The sequence below is a fragment of the Saccostrea cucullata genome, unplaced genomic scaffold, assembly GCF_032062105.1.
Source record: "Saccostrea cucullata isolate Sc308-1 unplaced genomic scaffold, CSIRO_AGI_Scuc_v1 ctg1470, whole genome shotgun sequence".
NCBI lineage: Eukaryota > Metazoa > Mollusca > Bivalvia > Ostreida > Ostreidae > Saccostrea > Saccostrea cuccullata.
In genome coordinates, this window is record NW_026920398.1 from 88,147 (window position 1) to 114,511 (window position 26,365).

The 26,365-nt window shown below is 33.3% G+C and overlaps 3 protein-coding genes across 7 annotated transcripts in view; all 3 read left to right on the plus strand.

The window, feature by feature from the left end:
- The window catches only part of LOC134248353 (uncharacterized), a 96,296-nt gene extending 84,528 nt beyond the window's left edge, over window positions 1-11,768 (plus strand). The window contains exons 1-8 of one of the 3 annotated variants that reach the window (XM_062730765.1): window positions 4,611-4,677; window positions 4,907-5,101; window positions 5,936-6,097; window positions 7,188-7,202; window positions 7,438-7,709; window positions 7,828-7,914; window positions 9,886-10,287; window positions 11,067-11,768. In XM_062730765.1, the coding sequence (XP_062586749.1) occupies window positions 4,623-4,677; window positions 4,907-5,101; window positions 5,936-6,097; window positions 7,188-7,202; window positions 7,438-7,709; window positions 7,828-7,914; window positions 9,886-10,287; window positions 11,067-11,348 (1,470 nt within the window). In that variant the 5' untranslated portion in view covers window positions 4,611-4,622 and the 3' untranslated portion in view covers window positions 11,349-11,768. Of the gene's footprint in view, window positions 1-4,610; window positions 4,678-4,906; window positions 5,102-5,935; window positions 6,098-7,187; window positions 7,203-7,437; window positions 7,710-7,827; window positions 7,915-9,885; window positions 10,288-11,066 lie in introns of those variants that run through there. The other 2 variants (XM_062730772.1, XM_062730760.1) reach the window with 2 other exon arrangements.
- Window positions 11,769-13,718: 1,950 nt separating this feature from the next.
- The window catches only part of LOC134248300 (uncharacterized), a 37,037-nt gene continuing 24,390 nt past the window's right edge, over window positions 13,719-26,365 (plus strand). Inside the window, exons 1-4 of one of the 3 annotated variants that reach the window (XM_062730723.1) lie at window positions 13,719-14,790; window positions 14,954-15,023; window positions 15,293-15,325; window positions 16,431-16,622. In XM_062730723.1, the coding sequence (XP_062586707.1) occupies window positions 14,954-15,023; window positions 15,293-15,325; window positions 16,431-16,622 (295 nt within the window). In that variant the 5' untranslated portion in view covers window positions 13,719-14,790. The remainder of the gene's footprint in view (window positions 14,791-14,953; window positions 15,024-15,292; window positions 15,326-16,430; window positions 16,623-26,365) is intronic. The other 2 variants (XM_062730731.1, XM_062730718.1) reach the window with 2 other exon arrangements.
- LOC134248343 (uncharacterized) lies at window positions 19,327-25,315 on the plus strand. The gene is made up of 4 exons (XM_062730753.1): window positions 19,327-19,485; window positions 21,765-22,295; window positions 22,813-22,897; window positions 24,892-25,315. The coding sequence occupies exons 1-4, from the start codon at window positions 19,338-19,340 to the stop codon at window positions 25,073-25,075; spliced, it is 948 nt and encodes a 315-aa protein (XP_062586737.1). The 5' UTR covers window positions 19,327-19,337; the 3' UTR covers window positions 25,076-25,315.

Genomic DNA, 26,365 nt, shown 5'->3' on the forward strand with positions numbered 1-26,365 from the left:
GTGATTTTGATTTTTCCATACTTTGAAAATTCTTACTTTCTTAAATGTTGTACTGTACTTAATTTTTTCCTGTTTGCATTTTATGTAAAACTAAATTTTATTGAAAATTTTCAACGTCATATCAGTTATGCAAATACATATATTTGTAGCATAGGCATCGGAACCGGGAGGGGGGGCATAGGCACACAAATATTTTGAAAAGATATACATGTACATAATATAGGCACTGGAAATTAGGGCTTAGCTTGGGGGGGGGGCACGTTCAATTTGCTAAAGACGGCTATGTATGAGAAAAAAAAAGTTGGGCTGAAAGTCTTTCTACTCGTCTTTTTGTTCTCAATGAGGTTAAATCATTAAAATAAATTAAAAAGTTTTGCAAAAGATAATTGTTACAAATTGATTCTCCGATTACTAAAATCTAAGTCTAGAGTTTTTGTTTTAAAAATATTTTTCAAAATGCGTTAAATTACCCCATGGTAAAAATGTTGATGTACACTCTTAACGCAATTTGAAAATTTTTTTCAATGTGCGTTGAGTATGTCCCAAATTTAACGCACTTTTAAAGTGCGTTAATTTTGTCCCAGTTTTAAAGCACTTTGAAAAAATTTTTCAAAGTGCGTAATTTTTTCAAAGTGCGTTGCCACATACCATAGATTGCTTCAGTATAAGCATAGTTTTACTTGGATATCCAATTGTGGATCTACACCACCGACAGAGGTCATGATTTTTTTTTTTCAATTTAGAATCAACGCCTCCCAAGGATGCTTCGTAACGTTTCAGTTTTCTCACTGGTCCATTGGTTCTTGGGGATTTTAAGAGTCCCTCATGTTACCTACTCCTATCGGTGTTTTTTCGCCAATCGTTGTGTGGCGACCGCTGTCCGCCGTGTCATGCGCCGTGTGTTTACATTTGAAAATTCAAACGTCTTCCTTAAGACCGCACGATCAAATTTGTCCAATTTTAGCGTATGGCATCTTTGAGTGAAGGAGACAAAGATGTGACTTCCATGGTCCCTGTTCTACTGGCCAAAATTGTGGGGCTCAATTCAAATCATCAAAGTTAATGGATTTAAAAAAAAAATCTTTTTTTACTCCTTGACCTCAAGCAGTCAAACTGTTGGCATTTATGGGAATTTTATGCAAAATTCCATGGCACTTGGGTCATGGGATTCTTGCGCTAGGGAGGGGCTGTAAGTGATAAATAGTGAACATCTCATTATACGTCAAATTTCTTCCCCTCTACTCCTGGGAATTTGCAGATGAACTAAGCATTTAAGTATGAGGAAGAGTGCCTCTTCCAGAATTGTGAATTTCATGGCCCCTGTGTCATTTGATCAGATGTACGGGTGTGGATCTAATTATCATATAGTGAAAATGTATTGATGCATTAGAATTATTCTCCTCTGCTCCTGGGTATTTAGATAATGAATTTGATATATAATATTGAGAAGCAAAAGTACTTCATTCAAAGTCGTAAATATCATTGCCACTGGTATTTTAATTGCCATTGGTATTATGCCGAAGACTTCATTGGATAGTTATGATTAACAAAGGCTCCTTTTTTGAGTATTTTGAATTTCAAGACTCCTTGGTCATGGGTTCTCATGTTAGGACGGGGCTCTAATGGTATATAGTGAAATCAGGGACCTATATACTAACGGGATAAGCAACTACCGCAAGTCTCGCGATATCTCCTAAGTCGCGGGATTTCGTGTCAACTTTAATTAATTATATCTCTAAAGCTATCGCATAATTGAGATCAAATCCTTTAATTATCTGTCAAAAAATCATTCAAGATTTGTTGTTAGCACGTATTATACTCCTTATCTTAGTAGTAATTTTGTTTTATGCAAAATCAGCACATGCCCCGATCGGCCATATTTCCGAGAAATCGCCGATTTCGGTGTTTGTTTTCTTTATATTTAAATTATATTATTATTATGCTTTAAAATTTATTAATAAATCAATTCCAATACAGAAAAGGAATAAATGATAATAATCAGAAAATATCCTGTTTACTGGGAATAAACGTAAATTGAAAAACTTGTAGTGTCGTGCGTGATGATTTGGGTAAATAAACATGGCGATGAAGGAGTTGCCTATCCCGTTAGTATACAGGTCCCTGGTGAAATGCATTAATAATTTTAATTTACTTTCGCTGTTTACTGTGTAATTGATTTGAATGTCATTTTCGCGTGTAGAAATATACACTGAGAAACACGTCGCATTGAGGCTACATCGACATTAGTAAAGATGCGAGGATAAATGACAGCGAGAAATGTACACATATAAGGTATATTTTTGGTGCTTAAAAACATGTTGTAAGATGTCAGATGTAAATATAAGGAATGTTTTATGTTAATTGTGAATTGCTGTGGTGTTCATGACACAGACTTGAACGTGACCGCCTAGCGCGCTTCATGAATTTGCCTGTCTGACAAGTCTGTGTGATTCCACACAAGACTTAAAACATTCTGATGGAAATATTCTCCACCGCTCTTGGGTACTTTGCTGTTGATCTAAGAATATAGCTATATATATGATGAGGAAAATGTGCCTTTTCATAAATTGTGAATTTTATAGTCACTTAGGCAAGAGTCACGGTGTTTTTTTTTTTTTGGAGGGGGGAGGGTGGTCTCTAATGATTTCATACTGAAAATAAATTTATGTTAAATCTTTTCATTAGTATTAATCAAATATTTATGTTGTTAAAAGTGTGGCCCCAGGTGTGTGGGGCACTAGTGGTTATATAGTGAAAAAGCATTTCTTTTTTTTTTGTTCCTCAGCTCTGCCTCTGAAGTTGATTATCAAAGAAAGCATTTTAAGTGAATAGTTATACTGAAATTGAATTTATGTTGAATCTGTTCATTAGTATTAATCAAAAATTTATGTTGTTAAAATTGTGGCCCCAGATGTGTGGGGCACTACTGGTTATATAGTGAAAATGCATTTTTTTTCCTCAGCTCTGCCTCTGAAGTTGATCATCAAAGAAAGCATTTTAAGTGAATAGTTATGATAAGAAAAGGAGCCTCTTTCAAAACGGTAAAATCAGGGCCTCTGGTTCAAAACACAATCCAACTTCAATTGTCGAAAAATTTGGAAAATCGATGCATGAAACTCCGGTGCCCCAAGAGGCCAGTGGGTCCCTTGTTAAATTACTACACCCTATTTTTTTCTTTTCTTGTTGAGGGAAGACGTTTGGATCTCTATTTTAGCAATATAGTCTTTCCTTCAATCATGGATGCTTTGTAGCGATTTTAAACTTGGTCCAATGGCTCTTTAGAGAAGTTAAAAATGCGAAAAAAATTCAGATAGACGGATGGACGGAGAGACAGAAGGACAGCTAGACAGGCGGACAGACGAAAGACAATGGTTGATCAGAATAGCTCACTTGAGCTCTTAGTTCAATTGAGATAAAAACTGAAACTAAAATTCGGGTTCGAGATGTGTATGGCAAGGGCTTGAACTCATTAATAATCACATTAAGCATATGTATTGTAAATCTAAATTAATTCTATGGTGTTTGATATGAAAAACAAAGAAGATTTTCACATATATCCTGTTTACTTTTTTTCTCCTGAGCAGTAACAAAATAGTTGAGCTTGTCACAATTACTCAAAACTCTCAAAATTCAAGCATGGAGTAATGAAATATTTCAACTAAAACCGAAACACACAACAATTGTACGATTATCACGTTTATTACCAATCGTGCCTGTACGTTCTTTAATAATTTGATTGCTTTTTTAAGGCTTTATTGTATTACATATTAAGTATTAGCGATTTTTAATAAGCCTTTGTTTGGATTTATTTGCGCTCTGCAAATACATTATTGCTTTATAAAATCATCAACTAAAAAGTACCGTACATCTGTGTATCGTTATTTGCCCATACAGTTAACTTTTTCGAGTTTATATATTTCTTTAAATAGAGTCAAGCATATTAAGAAAAAAAGGAAAATATTTTAATCTTCCTGATGAGAACATAAGGAAAAATTCATTTCATCTTAAGCAAAAATACTTAGAAAATAATTGCTTCTAAAGTGGCCCGACCTCACCAACTTAAAGAAATTTATCAGTGCTATATTTGATTGTAAACTTATAAACATCATAAAAGGAAGGGTTTGGCAATATTTTATCTGTTCTTCTTACTTGGCGAATGCGGTAAATATGATCTTTGTTATTTCATTAGTTATTTTCTTTATGTAATTAATAAATGCATACATATAATTTGAATTTAAAAGCAGTAAAAACGTTTCTCTTAACTTCTTAGGTTTTGTAGCAGTGGATTTTGGTTTGGTTTGCTTTTGTTTGTTTGATATTCCTTTGAGACGCAACCAATTCAAGGCGAGCGGGTGGTCGGTGTGTACGAAGTCTGAAATATGAAAAAGAACCTTTTAATACTTCGACAATTCGTAGAATTTTAGTATCTTTAACAACTTATTTACCTATAAAGGTAGATATACCAAATTTAAATCTCCAACTGAGTTGTCCTCAGAGGCAGATATTCCTATTTAAGGCATTCAAAATCTTTATTGTAAAAAGTGTATAAATAATAAATTTTGTTTTTAGTTGTTTCCAGCCTAAAACATTTACTTGTTGTTACAGGCTGCGCTTATCAAAAGATGAAAACTGTGATTCTGCAGATTTTTGTTGCTATATGGCATATCATTCAAACTTGTAAGTGAAAGTTTATTGTCTTGATTCAGTTACTGTTTCTTAAATACGAATAAAAACACTTTCAGTTAAGCATTCAGGTGTAATGTATTTTATTAATTTACAATTTTTTTTGTAATTGAGCATGCTTTTTTAACATAAGTACATATGTTAATGTAAATATAGAAGAAATAACTTCGGATCTTTTTGAGGTGTTAAATTAATGTGGAACGTTATTTAATTCAACATATAGATGAAGAAGATCCATGTACTTCTTACACTGACATCTCGGACCTATTGAAAAGAATTCCATCCTACAAACAGGATGTGATGCCTCTCTGTGACAATCACCTGACTACAGGATGGTACAGGGCAGGATACCTTAAAATGCCAACATCTCCACCTTCTCTGGGATCTTGTGGGACAAATTACCCTTACTGGTTAAATGGTAGGACTGTGAAAATGTTTTATTTTAAAGAACATTTAAGTGATCTGCCTAGCTTGGATTTCATATTTTTTACGTATATGTTCGATAGTGAACGAAAAAACTTGAGTAGCCAAGTAAGGAGTTGATCCTTGCGTCGCGGGTTCGAATCCTAATGTTGGAGACGGAGAGCAGTCCTCCGTATAAATTGAGGTCATGTGTTGATTGATTGATTGATTGTATGTTGTTTAACGCCCCTCTTGAGAATTTTTCACTCATATGGAGACGCCACCACTTGCCGGTTGAGGGCTACAAATTTTGTCCTATGCTCGACACTTAGGGCCTTTGAGCAGTGAGGGATCTTTTTCGTGCCAGCACCTACTGCGACACGGGGCCTCGGTTTATACGGTCTCATCCGAAGGACCGGTATCCACGTCCCACAGTGGGATTCGAACCCGCGACGTAAGGATTGACTCCTTACTTCGCGACTCTAGAGCAAACGCTCTACCCACTGCGCCAAACGGGCGACAGTCATGTGTTGAAGTTAAGGTACTGGTGCAATAAAGACCCTGACTGTTCAATGGCCCTTGGTGTCGAGTATTACATGTAGTACAGGACAAAAATTTGCAGTTCTTTTACCGGCAAGTGGTGGCGTCTCCATATGAGTGAAAAAATCTCGAGAGGGACGTTAAACAATATACAATTAATCAATAATTTGTATGTGAGGGAGTGTGTATGAAAGTGACAGACCGTGCATGTTGTTTATGCTTTCCAGTTCCACTTACCCGGTATATTTCTTCTTCTTCAAAAAGAAACTTTTATATTCTAAAAGGCTTTGTTATATATCTATTTATATAGGTGATCATCCACCGACAAATCTAATGAAAAATGTTAAAGTTTGCAAGGTTGGAACTACAAACCAATGCTCACAAGAAATCGAATTAAGCGTGAAAAACTGCAGTTCCTACATGGTATATCATCTACCCAAGGTCAATTGCTGTAACTCTGCTTATTGCTTTGGTAAGTTTAATATTTTTCTTTACAATTATAAACCAGTAATATAATAATACATGTAAATGTAAGAAACCTTCTAGTATTCTTCTCAATGAATAGTAAGGAGATAATATTTTAAGCATTTTATTGATTGATTGATTGATTGATTGATTGTTTATTGTTTAACGTCCCTCTCGAGAATTTTTCACTCATAAGGAGACGTCACCGTATGCCGGTGAAGGGCTTCAAATTTTGACCTTTACTCGGCACTCAGGGCCATTGAGCAGTGAGGGATCTTTAACGTGCCAACGCCTACAGTGACACGGGGATTCGGTTTTTCAACTCTCATCCAAAGGACCCGAAACTTTCACTTCAAAGTGCCGAGCGCATGGCGAAGGAACAGTTGCTACCCATTTTAACGACTAGGTCAGTCGCAGCCGAGATACGAACTCACGACCTCCCGATCACGGAGTGAGCGCTCTGCCGACTGAGCTACCGTGAACGGTACATTTATTGAAAATGTATCCTAATATATAGTTAACGCTCACCTATATTTCTTGATTGCGAACTTACTTCTGTGTATTACGGTATTGACTCCTAGAGAATAATGCTCGCAGATATCAGTGCCAAAATCCTGTCAAGACAATTCTTTTATTGCTCGAGTTGTGAGAAACTTTTTTAAAAATAAATAATTACTAGACTGGCTTGGATGAATGATAATTTTTTTGATGATCTAAACCCACATACGATTAATTTACTGTAGAAAGAAGAGAAAAATATTGCAAAAGTTATAATACGGTATCATCTACATTTTTCATACTGAGCACAATTAAAACGACTCGGATAAAATTTGAATTTACCATTTATTTTCCAAGTAGTGGAAGCGTTAATATATATGTACGTGTATATGTATATGTACAAAATTTTCCTGTCGATTGGTTTCAATGGAGATTATTGTTATAGAGTAAACTTCACATCGGTTTTTGCTGTAAATACTAGTTTCGAAATAAATTTGAGGGCGGGGGCAACTACATAATTGTTAAAATTCTGTGGGGGGATTTGCTTTGCTAAAGGTTAACTTTTTAATACCGTTTCTACTTTGTAACTTGCTTTGTAGAATCTGACCAAAAATGTGAGTACAAAATTAGATTTAGATTTGAAAATGAAAAAAATTAAATCTTAATTGATCTTTTTAAAAGAACGATTCTTGTAGAAAATAGATCTTGGTCATTTAAAAAATAAGTCTTAAGTAACATTAAAATAAACGGAGTGGAGTAAAAATTTTATACAGCTGTATCTTTCTAGTAAACGTAAATATACATATTCCTTGCAGATTCACTGTGTAACATTAATGCTATTCTATTTAGGCACTCTAGATGGTCCAAAGGACCCAACTGTTTCCTATCACAATCTATCATGGGATCGCGAAGATCGGGGTGTTGTTAGTAGATATGACCCTAGTGTAAATTTGATATGTAAATTTACGCCCTTAAAAAACGATTCGTTGTTTTACGACATCTCATGGTATGTAGACGACCTAGAAGTTGTTAAAGGCCAAACTGTTACCTCCCATACTCTAGACCGTGCACTGTTGTCTGCTTTCGACATCTTAAAGAAAAACAAAACAGCGGGATCTATGGTAAGAAGGAAAGATACACCTATTTCTGTAACAGTTCTCCAGAAGTTATTTGTTGTTGTTATCCAACTCTTGATGCATAATAATTGTCTGCAAATGAATCTGATTTTACTTTTTGTAGATTCACTGTGTTGTCGGAATTAAATCAGCTAAGGAGGGTTCTCCATGTGCCTCGAAAGCAAGCCCACTATTTTTTGCTGGCATTAAGGTAGGATTCTTCTCTGGTTTCTGACTAGATGGAATATTCAATATGAAAGTACATTTGTTGATTTGTCTTATATATTAAGTTGTACGAGATTTAAAAGACCATATTTTTCTTGCCTCTTCACAATTATACAACTTTAAATAGAAATGGTTAATTGCGTTTAAAAACTAGCAGGGACTAGTTTTTGGGCGGAATGGTGGCGTATGAAAATATCTTCTTTTCTGCTTCTCAGAATTATTATAGAACAGTGAATTTAGTTATAATTTTTAGGCAATCAAAGACCAGACGAAATTTTCAAATGTAAGTCAAATTAATAATGAGGGACTAAAGTTTTAAAGTATATCAAATAAATAAGATTTTTCACACATACTAGAACTATGTTGGCTTTTAGATGCTTCAAATCTAAGTACAGATTTGAGCAAAAAATCCGTTAAAAGTGTTATTTCTATTTTAGTAAATGATCAAAACTTTAAGTTTTTGTATCATTTTGTACCTTTATGTGACAACTTTACTATATGTGAAAACTGGAAAAAGTTAAATATAGGAAGCATATAAAAATTACTGATAAATCCTAAAAATTTAAGAAAAGTAGAGGAAATTCGGATTAGCAAATATCCATTTTATTCAAATTATCCATTTCAATTTGGTAATATCATCTTATAGGCCCTATATGGTAGTACCTTTTTATGCAAAAAGAAAAACATTGAAATCTTTTGAATTACAAGTAGGGATCGCATGATTAGAAACAGTATTTTTTTATTCTTAATGTCCAGGGACCTGACCTTGCCTGTAATATTAAACGGTCAATTTTTTTCTCACTGATACCATCACTTAGTGATATTGTCCTATTGATTCTGTGAAAATTTTATCAATTTTTAAATACAAGAAATGTGGGAAGAATCCTACCTTAAAGTGGGTATGTTTTAGATGTCAAATAAGTTTAATTTGTACCACAATTCTTTTACATAACTCAGAATGCAACAATAAGGCAACATTTACAATATATGATAAATGAATTCTGGTATGATAAATGTGACAAAAGGTCGGCATGGGATGCTCACTCCTCCATGGAACCTGATCCAACCTTTGATGTCCTTGATTGCTCTAATCATGATTTGTATTGTTTAAATGGACTTATGAGCTTGAATACTGGTTAACACAGTATGTTTGACTTCAGTTATCTTCACACTGGCTTATAAAATGATATATTTTTTTATAGAATACATTTCGTTTCATGACTTACTTTTGTTCTCTGTGGTAGATCGATAAAAGACTTAAACGTGTAGTGCATGTAGGTGTACTCTTCACAATCGGTTGACGGAACTTTTCAAAAATTCATATTCTGTTTCAAGGAAAGTGTTGGTACAGCGAAGATAACAATTTTTTTTCAATTGAAAGAGAAATGTTTCATACAGATAATTGAAGTTGAAATAGAAATGAAATAAATAGAAATACGCATAACTTATAAATATAAGATATGTGAATTTTTTTTTTGGGGGGGGGGGGTCAGCATAGCAGCGTATGAAACATTTCTTTCTTCACATCCCCAAATAATTTAGATAGAAGGCTGTGTAAGTCCCTTTGCCTCCATCTATACTGTCGCCCGTGTGGGAAGTGGATACCGGTTCTTCAGATGAGACCTATAAACCGAGGTCCTGTGTCACAGTAGGTGATGGCAGGAAAAAGATTCCTCACTGTTCAATGGCCCTGAGTGCCTAGTGTAGGACAAAATATATTTTTACATTGCATCCATGGCTTTTCAATGTTACTATAAGTCCTTGGCTTTGTCGTTATGATTAGCTTTTATTTTCGAATAACTAAAAAAATAGAAAAGTACCCCGACAGACCTTTAATTTCCTTGACTGTGGCGAATTTTCATCAAATTAACTAGATGCAACGATTCAAGTTTAAATAAGTTAAAAGCGTATACTCACTTAACGACGTTTGATGCTTATATATTATATATTTACGCAGGTATTGACTCCCCAGCTTTACATTAAGAAAGGAAATAGCGCTGATTTGAAGCTGCAGTTAACTATACCATATGCAGATGAAACTATCATGATATCCGGTTATGCCACTAGAGCGCCTCAACTGATTGTGACTGCAAAAATTTCTAAATATACTTTACTTGAATGTGACAGGGAGTATATATCATTTAAGCGTGATGATTACATGATTTGTGAAGTCTGGATTAAATCATACACCTATACGGAACGAGATAGTTATGAAACAGACGATTGGAAACGGATATATAGTATGTCCATACACAATCACGGCTACAGAGACAGAGTAGTGTCATTGCAATTGAGAACTAGGCAGACCCTAGGTCCAGGAAGCAGAATATTCAGCAATATAAAATTACAAGAAATACAGGTAATTAATACATGATCTAGCAACATATCTGTTGGTCGATATGCACTGCCGTTAATTATTTTTATCTACAAGTTGATTCATTTTGGCGTATATTTTTTATAAATAAAAGCGACAAAAAAGAGCAAAACATTATTTTCAATGATACATGTCAATAAACTTTTTGTTGTGATATCACTCATTTTATATGGAGCAAAATGAGTGGTACTCCGTTTTCCTACAGACTACTGTAGACATCTTTAATTTCACGTGTCTAAAATTTCACGGTTTGTAAGAGTTACCTAACAGGACGATGATTTAATTTCACAGTGAATCATATATTAATTTTCACGTCATATGCCTGTTTTTTCGCCAGTAATGAAGTTAAAATAAAAATAATTATCACGATGGTTAATTATTCGCGGAAAATTCTTAAATCGTGAACATAGTGAAATTTAAAATACTTCTACAGTATTATGACGACTATTTGAGATTTGTTGGCACATGAAAAGCGTTAGGTTTTCACAAGATCTAAGTATTTTCTGGACATCGTTTGCTGTTTTAAGAAGGATTTTTTTTTTCGTGTTTTGTCTTACTGTATGATGACTTTGACACTTTGATTTACTAAAGTTTACAATGGTTAACTATAGTTAACTAGAGTGAACTATAGTTAACTATACTATTTTTTGTCAGGGCAACAGGGCAATAAAAATAACTTTTCATTTCATTTTAATAAATTACTTTATTTCATTGCATTAAAATTTAGATTTTTTTAAATACTAGTATACAATGTATTCATATAGGTATATATCTATAGCGACGAAGCACCTCCTAAACCAACAGTGCCTTCAATAACAGTACCAACCTCTGATGACTGTGCAGCAAAGATCTTTGCTACAATCACGCCCTCTACTCCAATAATGATGACGAAAAATATGACGACATCCCCAACCTCACCGGCAACAGCAGAATCAACGATAGTTTTAAACAAAACGAAATGTAAGAAAAGTAAAAGATCATACAGTATGAGATTTATTTTCAGAAGGGTGCGTATACTGAGTAAACTCGTTCATGTCTTAATTTAGAGTCGACCGGTGTTATCAACAAATGACGTAATCATAAAACAAGAGGCCCATGGGCCACATCGCTCACCTGAAAAGCTTTGACCATTCTATTCTTTACCAGATTTCCCCCTTGTAATACATATTGCATCCCCAACCTGTCCCACTGAGCATAATTTAGAAATTTTGAAATCAACACTACCCCCATGATCCTTCCATGAGCACATATGTTTCAGCTTTTCTGGTCCAGTGGCTCTTGAGAAGAAGATTTTCAAAGATTTTTCCTATATATTTCTATATAAAACTTTGATTCCCCATTGTGGCCCCGCCCTTCCCCCGGGGGTCATGGTTTGAACAATTTAGAATCTACTCTATACCAGGATGCTTCCACATAAGTTTCAACTTTTTTAGCCCAAGGTTTTCTTGCGAAGAAGATTTTCAAAGATTTTTCCTATGTATTTCAATATTAAACTTTGATTCCTCATTGTGGCCCCGCCCTTCCCCCAGGGGTCATGATTTGAACAATTTAGAATCTACACTATACCAGGATGCTTCCACATGAGTTTCAGCTTTTCTGGCCCAGTGGTCCTTGAGAAGAGGATTTTCAAAGATTTTTCCTATATATTTTTATGTAAAAATTTGATTGCCCATTGTGGCCCCGCCCTTCCCCCAGGGATCATCATTTGAACAATTTAGAATCTACACTACCCCAGGATGCTTCCACATAAATTTCAGCTTTTTTAGTCATGTGGATCCTGAGAAGAAGATTTTCAAAGATTTTTCCTATATATTTCTATGTAAAACTTGGATTCCCCATTGTTGCCCCGCCCTTTCCCCGGGGGTTATGAGTTTTACAATTTAGAATATACACTACCCCAGAATGCTTCCACATAAGTTTCAGCTTTCCTGACCTAGTGGTTCTTGAGAAGAAGATTTTCAAGGATCATTCCTATATATTTCTATGTAAAACTTGGATTCCCCATTGTGGCCCCGCCCTTCCCCCGGGGGTCATGATTTGAACAATTTAGAATCTACACTACCCAAGGATGCTTCCACATAAGTTTCAGCTTTTCTGGCCAAGTGGTTCTTGTGAAGAAGATTTTTTTATGACCCCACCCTATTTTTGTCTTTTTTTGATTATCTCACCTTGCGAGGGGATATGTCCCTTCACTTTAACAATTTAAATTTTCTCTCACCCAAGGATGCTTTGTACCAAGTTTGGTCAAAATTGGCCAAGTGGTTCTTGAGAAGAAGTCAAAAATGTGAAAAGTTTACAGACGGACAGACAGTCGGACAGACAGACAGACAGACAGACGGACGACGGACAAAATGTGATCAGAAAAGCTCACTTGAGCCTTCGGCTCAGGTGAGCTAAAAAAGTTAGTAACATTTACATTCAAAAACTAAATGTACTGCAGTGCTCCTCGTCCTTTTATTGTGAATAAGCGTTTATGGCGCCACACTTTTTATGAATCCGTATCAGGAATTGTAAATTAAATGTAACGGACACTGAGCAGCGATAAATCTGTGCTGATGCCATTGAAAATGATTACAGCAACTAAGATATATGAATGTTCGCTTTACCCTATATAAGTATAAATTTCGGTGTGAGTTTAAGAATTCATATAATTAAATACATATGTCTTATAATTATCTTCATGAAGTCATTTAAGGAAGGATATTCACAGAAAAAAAATTCCCAGGGACACAACATTTATTTGAATCAACCGCATAATAAATTCCTTTAGAAAAAAACTCACGTGGTCTTTTTATATTCGAGTATTGAAAAAAAAATCGAGAGAACGATGGTGTCCGGCGATTTCCTTACGACGAGATTATGACTGAGAGTATACAACTGAAAAAAGAGAGGGCACAAAAACATGGTGAGTAGCATTCAAAATCTTTTCGTTTTTGTCTTTATTTTTCAGGGTTGTTTAGAGTGGAGTGGAGTTGAGTAGACAGTATGTGATAATCTTTTAATTTATCGATTTGATTCTTTATAGTTTCAGCACTGTTTTTAAAAAGGGTTTAAACCAATTTCTATGTATAATTTTGAATTTTAAAAAAATTGCAATATTTTCTCTGTGACTGAAAAATAGTTTGTTTTTAAGACCAACAACATAAAAAAATAATTCATCTATTGTTAACATCAGATTTCGCCACAGTATATAAAATCTTGATAAAATTAAATAAAATTACCGTAAATTTTTTTTTACTCTTAAACTGGTGTGATTTTGAGTTATTTGTTTAAAGTTAGGTTGGATTGTCTCGTAGGATACATTTTGAAATTATATTCTCTTCATATTTATCTCACTTTGATTTATTCATTATTTATTTGAGTTATGAAAAAAAAACAAAAAAAAAACAAAAGGTCCACCTTTATCGCTTTGAAACACTTAAAGTAGATTCCTTATGTTTAGTGAGTATCTATTGGAGATAGTGTTTGAGGTCACTGATATTGTAGTGATAAAAAAGAAAGCTTTTACTTTAAAATCTCTCGAACAGAAGGGTTACAGATGGTCTTTTTGCTTCTATTGATAGCAAGTTTTCGTCAATATCGTTCAGTGCCATCAATTCTCTTTACAAGGTCCTCAATTAAAGACCAACTGATCAAAAACATGTGTATAATTATTTATATAACAAAAGCAGTCACATTGAAACATATTTTTCTTAGGGTGAAAAAAATTCGACAACAATGAAATCGATAACTAAAGATATTACATGTACTGAACTATAGGTAAATTCAAGCGGAGCAATATAAGAATCTATATTTTAATCCAATATTCGAAATATGAAATTAAAGATAAAATGAATAGGTAACTTTCAAAACTTGAATTGCAGCCTCAATGCATATAATTGACGGTTTTGTGACTCAACATAATCGACCTCCAACCAGCCATATACCCAACGGTGTATGAATGAGAGAGGTGAGCGATATATATTTATATTTTTCCAAATTACTATATCATTTTTAAAAGAAAAACAACGAGCAAAGGTTGCATAGGAATGAACAATTTAACACACCATTATTAAACAACAAATGCTTTTTCAAAAAAAAGAATATCAGGAATACACATGCACATGTAAATAAATCGGATTTCACCAAGAAATACACTAGTGGAAAACATATTTTTATTTAGAATATATATTTGATTTGAACAGAATAATGCACATTCTATCTTTCAGAGATTATTATACTTCTTTTTGAAATTGTAATGCTAAAAATTTTGCCTAATTTTTCCTTTGCATGATAGTGTGTACAATTTGAATTATGCCTGAATAGGAAAAAAACTCATTGAACGCTAAAGTATTTTTAGAGGAAAAGTCTTATTCAGTACACGTCATACTGTTCAATTAAATGTGTGGTTTTACTTACATGTACATGTTGAAAATACTGATAGCGATCGCACTTCCAATCTAAGTCAACTACTGGGTATATGACGCTTTCCTTAAAAATACAGTCAAGGTAAAAATCATTTTAATACTGTTAAGCTTAAATTTAGAAAAGTATTATCTTTTTTAAACAGGAACTAAAAATATAACTTCAAACATGTGTAACGCAGTAATATTAAACATGTCCATATAAATTCGTAGTTGACAAACCTGATTAATTTTACAATGTGTTTCAGATGATGTTTGTATATGGGATGCTAATGAATACTATTATTGTCTGTTTTCCGTGGTTTGATGCCTTTTCTGGTAACAATTAACACTACATTCTTACGATGCGTCAAAGATAACTAGCATTTTTAAAATAGCAATTTCTTTTCTAGTACTTGTATAAGAAAAAATATTTTTTTAATAAAATATTACGAGCCTTTTTATAAGCAGTTTCATAAAATTGTAATTTCACAAGTCAATACTTATAATAAATTTTATTTTTTTCCCTATGTCTTATTATTTTCAAATTTCGTACCTTTTAACTAAATAAACTAAATTCTCCAAAGATATACAATTCTTTTTTCTAGATGGACAAAGTCTCCAATACTGCATTTCAGAAAGTGAGTTTTTCTTTTTGTTTTTCCTCCTCTGAGTTTTGGTGAGCTATTTTCATCGATTCCCAAAAGTACTTTTGAGGAAGTTTACTATTCAAGATCAACCACCGTCTACAAAGAACGGGGAAACATAACTTATATTGGTTAGAAATATATTGGAGGATTGAAATCTACAGATTTAAGTTTGTTTTAGAACGAATTGTACATGTGCGTAAATGATAATTATGATTAATACATGTATATACAATTATTTTTAGATACGTTTTTGTGATACAGAAATGTTTGTTGGTGGTATTTTGTTCTGAAATATAGTTGTACGGTCAAAATTTGAATCTGATTCTGTTCTTCTCTTTTTTTTCGTTTTTTTTTTTTTTTTTTTTTTGTTGATAAACTACTTTTAAGTCTTACTTTTTATGATTGTTTAAATTCTAAGCAATAGACCATATCAAAACTATATCTTAATTAAAAATTTTCTTTGAGGCAATATAGAGTATATACATTTGCCGACACATTTTAAAACAATGTAATTTTTCAAAGATTCAGCAAAACATTTCTCAAAGCATAGAGCATAGGACTGTTTTATTACGGACCATTTTCTTTAGAATAAGTCAATTGGCGATTTTAGTCTGAAAATAACAAATGATATCATGTTATTGAAGATGGTCTTCCTTTTCTTCATACCGCATTTGTTCACAACTTTTAACGGTTTTTATATTTACTCTCCGACACAACAATGGTATATGAGGTACAGGAACATATTTACATATATACATGTACAGAATAAAAAGTCAAGAAAGGAAGAGTAGTTTGAAATAAGAAAATAATTACTGAAAGCAGGCCAGTTTCTTTTTAGCAAACAAAGAAAGCTTTAACAGCGAGTCCCAAATTTGTGATGGACGTAATTTTCTCAAACTTATAAGTATTAACATGAGCGCAATACTTCTTATCAATAAGTTTTATACGTAAAACCGAAAAATATGGAAACTCACTCATAATGTTATGATATTTAATACATTTTCTAAACTTAAAGAAAACCTGTACATTTTAGAGCATAATATAGCAATTACTGTACTTCTTTACTTCAATCTTTATATTTTTGTTCTAATTTTAGAACCTTGCGAAAGTGCAACTGCAGCAACACTATTTGAGCCCAAACATAGAGCAGTAAACTGTCGATACAATGGAACCGAAAATTACTGTGATCGCTATATCACCCTCGGATGGTACCGATTTGACTTTGACCTGGTCACTTATCCCCCCGCCTTAGGAAGCTGTGGAGCGTTGTATCCATACTGGTTAAACGGTAAATTTATACACAAGAACATATCAGCTAAATGCAAATACTGATTTGATTTCTGGAATATTTTGATGTATTCTGAATTTATAATTTGAACTGTATATATATTGAACGTATCCTCAGATATTAAGATAATACACTACTTATTCTACGTTTGTTAAATATGTAATGACCTTGTTTGTAAAACAAGAGTAAGTTGGTTTGCATTTTGTCTGACTTGTATTAAATATTGTCTTAGGGCACAGGGGCCGGTAACATACTGTTTTTTATTTTACATAATCACTATATATATACAAAAAAGGAAAGGGAAACAATGGCAGCCTGAATTTACACAGGTTCGATCTCGGAAATATTTCGTATCTCATAGAAAAAAGAATGTAACCAATTAAATTATAACTAGAAATCATACTACAATGAATATTCTTCAATAAAACAGAAACCTCGTTACTTTTTATAGCGTTTAAGTTGAGTAATACTAATTCGATATCCCGTTGTGTTAGTCGATGTACTTTAAGTCGTCCACTAAAACGAGGCAAAATTCGCACATTTTCTCCAGTTTTGAAGTCTTTCCGGGGATTTGAAAACACAAAGTAAAGGTCCAGCGTTCACGAAAATCATTTTTTTCTTTCGTTAATTGCAATTAAAAGGTACAACATCTCCGATTTGAATAAATACGGTAGCTTTTTCGTTCACAGAGAGGCTCGAGCCCAGAACAGACGACATTTTGGGAAAACCCATGATTGGTAAAAGGCGGAGCGTGATTGGTCAGATCTGTTCTAGGAAGGCACCATTCACCAATCACATCTCGCGTTAAATATTGGATGCAATGTTTAGCGAATTTAGTGGACGACTAAAACTACATCACTTGCATGACAGGATATCGGATCTGCAAAACACAACTTACATGATTCTTAAATGACCTCAATGGTATTTTTATTAAAGGGTGATTATTACTGAATGATCCCAGACGTTATTTCACTAATTGCAAGGTATTTTATTGAAAACACGAGTCATTTCCGAGATCGACCCCGTGTAAATTCGAGCTGACGTTGTTTCCCTTTCTCTTTTTGTATACATAAAGTGATTACATAAAATCAAATACAGTATGTTACAGACCCCTGTGTCTTAGGGCATTGCTTCTTTATAAAGTTTGATCACGAATTATTTCGTTTTCGTTTTGAGAACATTATAAAAAAAAATATCTAAAGTTGGTTTCTCGCACACTTGTTAATAAAGTCACAATAAGAATTCGAAACTGTGGTTTATTCAAAGCACATTGTCGTTTGGCTCTAGATTCCCGTCCAGAGAGCTCAAAATACTGATCTCATGACGACAGGCTCGGACAATAGGGGGTTTTTACTTCTCATAGTTATCTGATCCCACCTCGGGGATTTTCGAGGATCTGTATTTTGCCCAGTTCATTGTTCTTTCTTTCTAGATTTATTACAATTCTCAGGTAAGCTTGGACTTTCAGTAATGGGTGGCATTCTAGGCGCATTGTAATAAGCGTCTGTCAAATAGCGAATAGATTGTCAATGGTTAAAACATTGAATAACATCAGGAACTTTAATTTGTTCGGATTATCCGACTTCAGCCCTGCCTCTCTGCCGTACGAGAACTTTCAATTGGCTATTTGTACACTGTTTGACATTTGGCCAAATTTCAATCCTATGTATATTTCAACAGTGAAAGAAAGTTGTGTATATTTCAGTATAATGAAGTAACGTCGAGATTGCCACACCTTACTGAAAGTCCAAGCTTAACTGGAAATTGTCTGTCATTGAACACTATTAATCTTTACCATTTACAGACATGACTCTTTTCATGTCATTATGAAGACAGTCCTATTTCTTATTAATTTTAATTCTGTCAAAAATCTTAGATGTGCCCTTCGTGCATTTACCATAGTTGTTTGTTTCCTTATGAAAACAGGGCTATAGTATATTGAAATCATGATTAAAAGTCATTGCAAGTAATACAAAATGGATTAAAAGAAAACTAGGATGCGTAGGATAATCAGAGATAGAATCAGATGCCATAGAAAAGTGATCCCCTCGTTTTGACTTAAGGAATGTTCCGTTTACTAAAAGTATAAATGATCTGATTATTTGTATAAAAATGTCATTCAATAAATAAAATAAGGAACATATTGTATCAGTAAATATTAGCAATGCATCAGCCAAAGAATATAAAAAATGTTTAGTTTAAAGCACATTGCACAAACGCATTCATGTTTCTCTTGTGTAAAATTGGACTTTTGAAGAAAAAAAAGAAGAACGATGAAATACGTTATTTTCACGGTATTAAAGATTTATCATCTTTATTTTAATTATATTTCTAGAGAGAATATTTTCAGTCATTTATTGTTTGAAAATCAAAACAAGCTAAATGATGTGGATGTAATATTAGCAGATTATGTGAATCTCTGTAATACTTTAAATTCCCCTACCTCAAGCAAATTAAAAAAAATATTTCTCAAGACATGTTTTAACATTTGATGGTACGTACTTAAGATGTAGTATTGATATTGCTCGGATATGATAAAATAGCGATAAAGGTTTTAATTATCAATATTTTTCAAATCTGCCACCGATCTTAATATATTTTTCTACAAATGATAGTGTTGAATTTTGATCTAAAGTTCTAATAAATCAGTGAAACTGTAATTTCTGTAATTCTTCAAAATTTTCTTTCTATCAATAGGAACTATTCCATTGGGAGATGAGGAAGAAAAAAATTGTGACCGTTTGCGAAGTTGGTTTTTCGCACACTTGTACTAATAAAGTCATAATAAGAATTCGAAACTGTGGTTCATTCAGAGCATATTGCCTTTCGGCTCTAGATGCCTGTCCAGAGAGATACTGTTTTGGTAAGTATAACTACAACAATGTGAATCAAGGCGGATTTCATCTACTTATTGCTTTTACTGTTGTGTAAAACATTATGTATTACATAAACAACACAGTAAAAACCAAATGTCGAGACTGTAGCTTTACTGGTATATACTTATAACAAAGAGAAAGAAAAAGAAGCAGTTAAGATCTGAAACGTTGCAATAGCAATAAATAGATTGATTGATTGATTGTTTATTGTTTAACGTTCCTCTCGAGATTTTTTCACTCATAAGGAGACGTCACCGTATGCCGGTGAAGGGCTTCAAATTTTAACCTTTACTCGGCACTCAGGGCCATTGAGCAGTGAGGGATCTTTATCGTGCCAACGCCTGCCGCTGACACGGGGCCTCGGTTTTTAAGGTCTCATCCAAAGGACCCGCAACTTTCACTTAAAAGTGCCGAGCGCATGACGAAGGAACAGTTGCTACCCATTTTAACGACTAGGTCAGTCGCGGCCGAGATACGAATTCACGACCTCCCGATCACGGAGCGAGCGCTCTACCGACTGAGCTACCGTGAACGGTAGCAATAAATAGAGTAATGATCCTTGATAAAGCCTCTTTTAGTGGCAACATTGCATCAAGAATACATATTTTATTTTATCAATTTCAGTATCCATGGAAACATCATTCATCTAAAATCTTTAAAAAAGACAATTTTATAACTTGATGTAGTCTACTTGTCTTCCACATTTTATTGGAATCATATTAAAACTGTACTAGGAAATGCATTTTGAAAGCATTTCACAGAAATTGCTTTTATAGTAATTTCAGCAATACCGTTCATCGAAATCAAAAACCGATACATTAAATTATGTATCTAAGTGTAGTCTACATGGCTGCCAATTTACACTGAAATCAGACCAAAACTGTAAGAGCGGTAGCATTTTGAAAGTATATCATGAAAATTTGGATTTCTTGTAACTTTGGCAACACAGTTTATCGAGATCAACAACCGATAAGGACAGCTATGTATCTTAGTGTAGTCTACTTGTGTGCCAAATTATATTGAAATCAGTCTAAAACTGTAGGATAAGTAGCATTTTGAAAGTATTTTACAGCATTTTCTACTTTTAGTAACCACGACAATTTTTTTTTCTTTTTCTTTTCAAATTCAATTCTTTATTCACTCAAAACCAGATCACTGGTACAAGAGGTACATATATACAAACAAAAATTACAGTCAAGGGTAAAAAATAGACAAGTATATAAAGCAAAATAAGAATGAAATAAACATATAGTCAGTTATCTATACTATAAATCACATGGAGGAGTCAAGAAGGACAGACAGTTTAAAAAATTGATAAATTTTGACAATGATTTTTGTATTTCTACATTATTACTGTTCATTATTGTATAAAATTTGAAAGTGTTAGGATTTTTACAGTATCTATTTTGGAAAAATATTTAACATACATGTATATATATATAAGTACAATGATTACATATCTAATGCCTCTAGAGAAAATATTTGAAGGAAAAAAATAAAGGCCATACATTTTAAGACTTACAAATTCTGTATAGTTAAAAATAATGTAGTGGTATTTTACAATATTATATCAGTTTGCAACATATTTCTGTAATAGTTTTAATTATAACATCTAGAAGGGAGGTAAGCCTTACACCATCTCAGAGTCCCTTATTTTAACCCCCTTCTTGCGTTCGTCCTGAGGGCCTGGTCCCCCTCAAAGACATATTAAACAATTACATTTTTTCAATAGATTTTAAAAATATAAAGAGTATTCTGTATCTCCCATAGTGTGTAATATTTCAGAATAATTCAAAATACAAGATTTTAATTAGAATAATATCCCTACATCTGTTTCATCAATACTTTCTAATCGACAATACATTTTATATTTGTATATCTTTAATGCTACAAACGACAATAACACTTATCAGAAATTGATATATACAACTATAATTTAGTGCAGTTTACTTGTGTGCCAAGTTATTTTGAATCAGACCAAAACTTAAGAGGTGTAGAGTTTTGAAACATTGTTTATAAGCAGACAGACGGACGAAGAACATTTACTACATGCATTGCATAAACTCTTCTGGTCTCTAAAAACGCGGATTTCTTTAGTTAGTTGAATAAACTGATGTATAAGGCCATATACAAATATATAAAACAAATACACAAAATGAATTAAACATGCACCTATGTGTATATCAATCGTTATGAAAATCTAACTTCAAAAAGTATATTTTTTTAGTTGGGATATATATTTTTTGGCATTAAAATTGATTTCTAGGAGAAGTAGATCCCACATGTCAATCATCAAAGGCAGAAGATATCACGACAACTGTAACAGCTGGAAATATCGCAACATCATCTAGTAGTACTAAATTTGTAACAAGTAATCCTATCGCTACACTACCCACTGCTAAATCTGAAAAAACCGTCCCGATCGCAACACTACCAAGTGCTAATTCTACAACTCATCAGAATACAACACTGTCTGGTGTTGGTTCTGTTACAACTGACGAGAAAGCAACACTGTCTGGAGCTAGTTCTGTAACAACTTATCAAAACGCAACACTGTCTGCTGCTGATTCAGTAACAACTGATCAGATCGCAACATTTCCTGGTGCTGATTCTGAAACAACCCTCAAATGTGCAGCGATACCTGGTGCTAATTCAGTTACAACTAAAAAGGTCGCAACACCGTCTAGTGCTGGTTCTGTAACAACTGGCCAAGGTCATGCTCGGAACATATCACTACCCGCTGATGTTTCTGATACGACCACCCGTATCGCAACAGTGCCTGGTGATGTGTCAAGTGGTAAGAAAAATAAAGGAATAAATATATATAGGAGTTTAAGACAATAACGATATTTTATCATCCTAGTATGATTCCTTTCAAAGAAATAAAAAATGGTAATGTATTTCCCCTCTCTTTTTCCAATAAAAAAAATATGACCCAAAATGTATTGCAATGAAGTCTTGCACTGACTGAGTGTCATTGAGAGGAGCAGCATTAGTACAAATACTGTAAATCAACTTTTATTCGCGTCCGAGAAATTTTCGAGAAGTTCAAGAGAGCCTGGTCATCGCGAATATTTCTCGCCACAAAACGGTCCTTAATAAAAACAGATTTATAAATGTTAATCGAGAACATAAAATGTCGCAAACCAGTTTATCCCTTGTAAATCGCGAAATAAAGTCGTCGCGAATGAAAGTTGGTTTACAGTAAGCAATTTGTTTTATTTCCAGTAGAAAATACAACGTAGGTATATTGATATACACGCTTATCCAACATGACATTTTTAGTACATCATTTATTTCTTTTTAATTTCCAGGTAGTGTAAATACAGTGCCTATTGTACCTTTGGTTTTAATTCCTTCAATACCGGTGGTGGTCATTTTGACTGGGATTCTTATCAGGTGATAAATGAATTTTACCTGATTCGACTTAAATCTAGTCACATTAGACTACTGTAGAATTTTGTTCTTTATAACATTTCTAAATAATTATAACAATAACAAAGATAGTAAAGATAGCGAAGTGTAACCGATCTCTCTAGCAAATCTACAAAGAATACATGTACTTATCATTGAATGTGACATAAAACAACAGACCAGCCACAATTTCAGAGGTGGGATCGGGTGCCTAGGTAGGTTAACATCTGATTTTGACAAATTACATCCACAATTAATCAGCGATATAAATATTATATACAAAATATTTACTTAGCACGTGTCTAGTTTATTTTTGCACCACTTGATCATTTAAATATTGGTAAAGTTACTCTTCTGTCTTAAGGACATTCGATCCTGTGATTTTGAGCGTATTTTGGTCAGGTCCTTTATTTATAAAATTCTGCATCATTTTTAAGTTCTAACATTAAATTTGAATTCTACAGTGCAAATTTAACTATTTCCAATAGAAAAACCGCGATTAAATTCCATTCAAGTAGAATTAAGCTAGGGACTATATTTTGTGCGGAAGGTATTTAGACGAAAATGATCAGTTTTTCCATTTTGAACTATAACAGTACTTTTAATTTTGGATTCCTATTTTTCCATCCTGGTTGCACACAAAGCTGCTTTTTGCAGTGAAATGTCTTATGCTGGTTCTGAAATATCTATTAAATTATTTCTCATGAATTATATCAACAAAGTGTGACAAATATAGTCAATATATTCTGAAAATCCGAGGAAAAATTGAGCATTAACTGTAGCGCCAAAAGAAGCGTATTGACCCCTATTTTCTGACTTGAATTTTAGTTAAGCTATGTATGTAAAAACTAAAAATATACTTGGCAAAATAAGTTTAAGACTTTAAATATCAGGATCGATCGTCGTTAAGTTGAATGCTTTTCATCCACTATAACTATAAAGCATTACATGTATTTGAATGCTGTAAGTCAATTTAATTCCACGGTGTTTAAATTTCACGATATCTCAAAAAGTACCAATTGCGATGGTTTTAATTTCACGCTGCAAGAAATTAATTCAAAATTTTGTAAAAGCATTTAAACGCTTTAAAAACAAATAATAAAATTTACGATGGGTTTAATTTTGCAGAAAATTAATAAATCGCGAACATAGCGAAATTAAAACCATCGTGAATATTTGCCAATCTACAATATGTTAACGTTCGCTCGGTTTTTCTACTAAGCCAACTGTGAAATTGATTTGAATACCATTTTCCATGTATACCATGTAAATATACACGGGGAAACGTGTGTTAACATGACGTCACAATAAGGCTGTAGTGACGTTAGTAAAAATGCAACAAAATAGGGCAGCGAGAAATTCAAATATTAAGAATATTTTACTTGCTTCAAAATTTGTAAAATGTAAATATAAGGAATTTTTTTAGTTAAGTGTTAATTATTTGTGTGTGAATCACACAGACTTTCACGTAGGCATATTTTTCATGAAGCGCTTGCGTGACAAGTCTGTGTGATTCACACACCAATAACTCACACCAAACTTTAAAACTTTCCTTAAATATATTTGTTATACCTTTAAAACTTTGTTCCTATACAAATCTATATGAAAAAAGTCCAACATTTTTTATGTTTTGCTGAGTGGGCAAAAAAAAAAATCGATGCTGGACCGCTGAGTGAGACGTTGGATTAGGCGGAGCTTAATCTCATTCTTATTCGTTGTTGTTAAACAGTGACAGACCTGATGTTACATCACGGAATACAGTACAAAATACATGTATGTCAAAGAATGATATAAAAGATATAACAAAACATTTATTGACAGAGTTCTCGGGCAAAATGGGTTTTGTTGGACCCTCGAACCAAACTGTCTGCCATTGGCCCATTGGCCTCAGGCAAACAGTTTGATTCTTGGGTCCGACAAAACGCATGTTGCCTTCGAACTCATCCAATAAATGTATAGTGTTAACGTTGACATTTCAGGATTAAATGTTATTCATCAGTTTGCAAGAAGGCACGTGCAATTATAACTCAGGAAAATGAATATGACCATCTCAACTTAAGTGCAAGAAATCTTGAGGAGGGCAAATATGATCAGCTTACAGCGAGAATGGATGACAGACAGAGCGTGGTAGAGAACATGGACAGGCAATATGTTGATCTCTAGAAAAGTAACGATAGACAATATGTTAAGTCTGCGGAGAGTAAGGATAGACAATATATTGATCTCTCAGAGAGTAATGATGGACAATATGTTGATCTCTCGGATTAAGAACTATCAAGATATTAATGAACAAGAAGGCGAATTTCAAGAATATAAAGATATCAAATACCAGAAATTGCAGAATTATTGATAGATAAAATGGAATCAAATTTCTGATCAAAGAAGTCAAAAGACTTTTAAAAAGCAAAAAGATTTGTCAAAATAGTCGTTAATTGTGCAACGTATTTTTATTGACTGTGTTTATTGATCTTTTTATGCAAGTGCACTTTGATATAAAATTGCTAAATATTTAAGTTCCTTCTGCGTACTAAATATGTATCAAAGCTACACCGATTTTGTTATCTGAGTTTAAATGTTTCGTCCTTCTGAATTTCACTGGTGTATTATCCGAGTTTAAATGTTTTACCCTTCTAAATTTCACAGGTTTATTATCCGAGTTTAAATGTTTTACCCTTCTGAATTTCACTGGTTTATTATCCGAATTTAAATGTTTTACCCTTCTGAATTTCACTGGTGTATTATCCGAGTTTAAATGTTTTACCCTTCTGAATTTCACAGGTTTATTATCCGCGTTTAAATGTTTTATCCTTCTGAATTTCGCTGGTAATTATCCGAGTTAATAAGTTTTTTTGTCCGTCTGAATTACATTGGTTTCTTATCCGAATTTTAATTTTCGTCCTTTTTGGTTTGTTATCCGAGTTTCACTGTTTTCACAACAAAACATTCCTTACAGTTCAATAGATGAAACATTAGCTCTCCGGTGCCAAGCGCCAAGCGCCAAGCGCCAAAAATTTACAGTTCAATGGATGACACATTAATTAGCTCTCCGCTCTGTCAATTGATTTTTTCGGAAAGCAAAAACATTCAGACAAATGTGACAGAATTACGAACAAATGTTGATGACAAGTGCATTGGAGTCCAAAAAAAAAAAAAGAAAATCCATCAAATCATAGTAATTATGTTATCAAAGCAAAATGTTAAACAATACATTTTTCTGCAGTTTCATTATAATATGCACTAAATTGCAATAAATTTTGAGTCATTAGTGCATTTTAATGTTGAGTTTTGAAACCCATGGCGATACAAAAATGAAAGCATGTTTCCATGATATAAACAACCCTTTAGAATAAAATTTTCGCGAGCCCATCGTTAGTATCACCGAGAACCTGTTTCTTCTTCATCCAATGATTATATTAATCTCCTAACTAAATTTTTTTCAGGAAACTTGCCTTT

Excerpts from the sequence above, each read along its gene's own strand:
- LOC134248343 (XM_062730753.1), top strand. The coding sequence starts at position 19,338 with ATGAGGAAGAAAAAAATTGTGACCGTTTGCGAAGTTGGTTTTTCGCAC. Across the intron at positions 22,296-22,812 it reads GCCTGGTGATGTGTCAAGTG|GTAGTGTAAATACAGTGCCT; the intron begins GTAAGAAAAATA and ends TTTAATTTCCAG. Across the intron at positions 22,898-24,891 it reads TTGACTGGGATTCTTATCAG|GATTAAATGTTATTCATCAG; the intron begins GTGATAAATGAA and ends TTGACATTTCAG.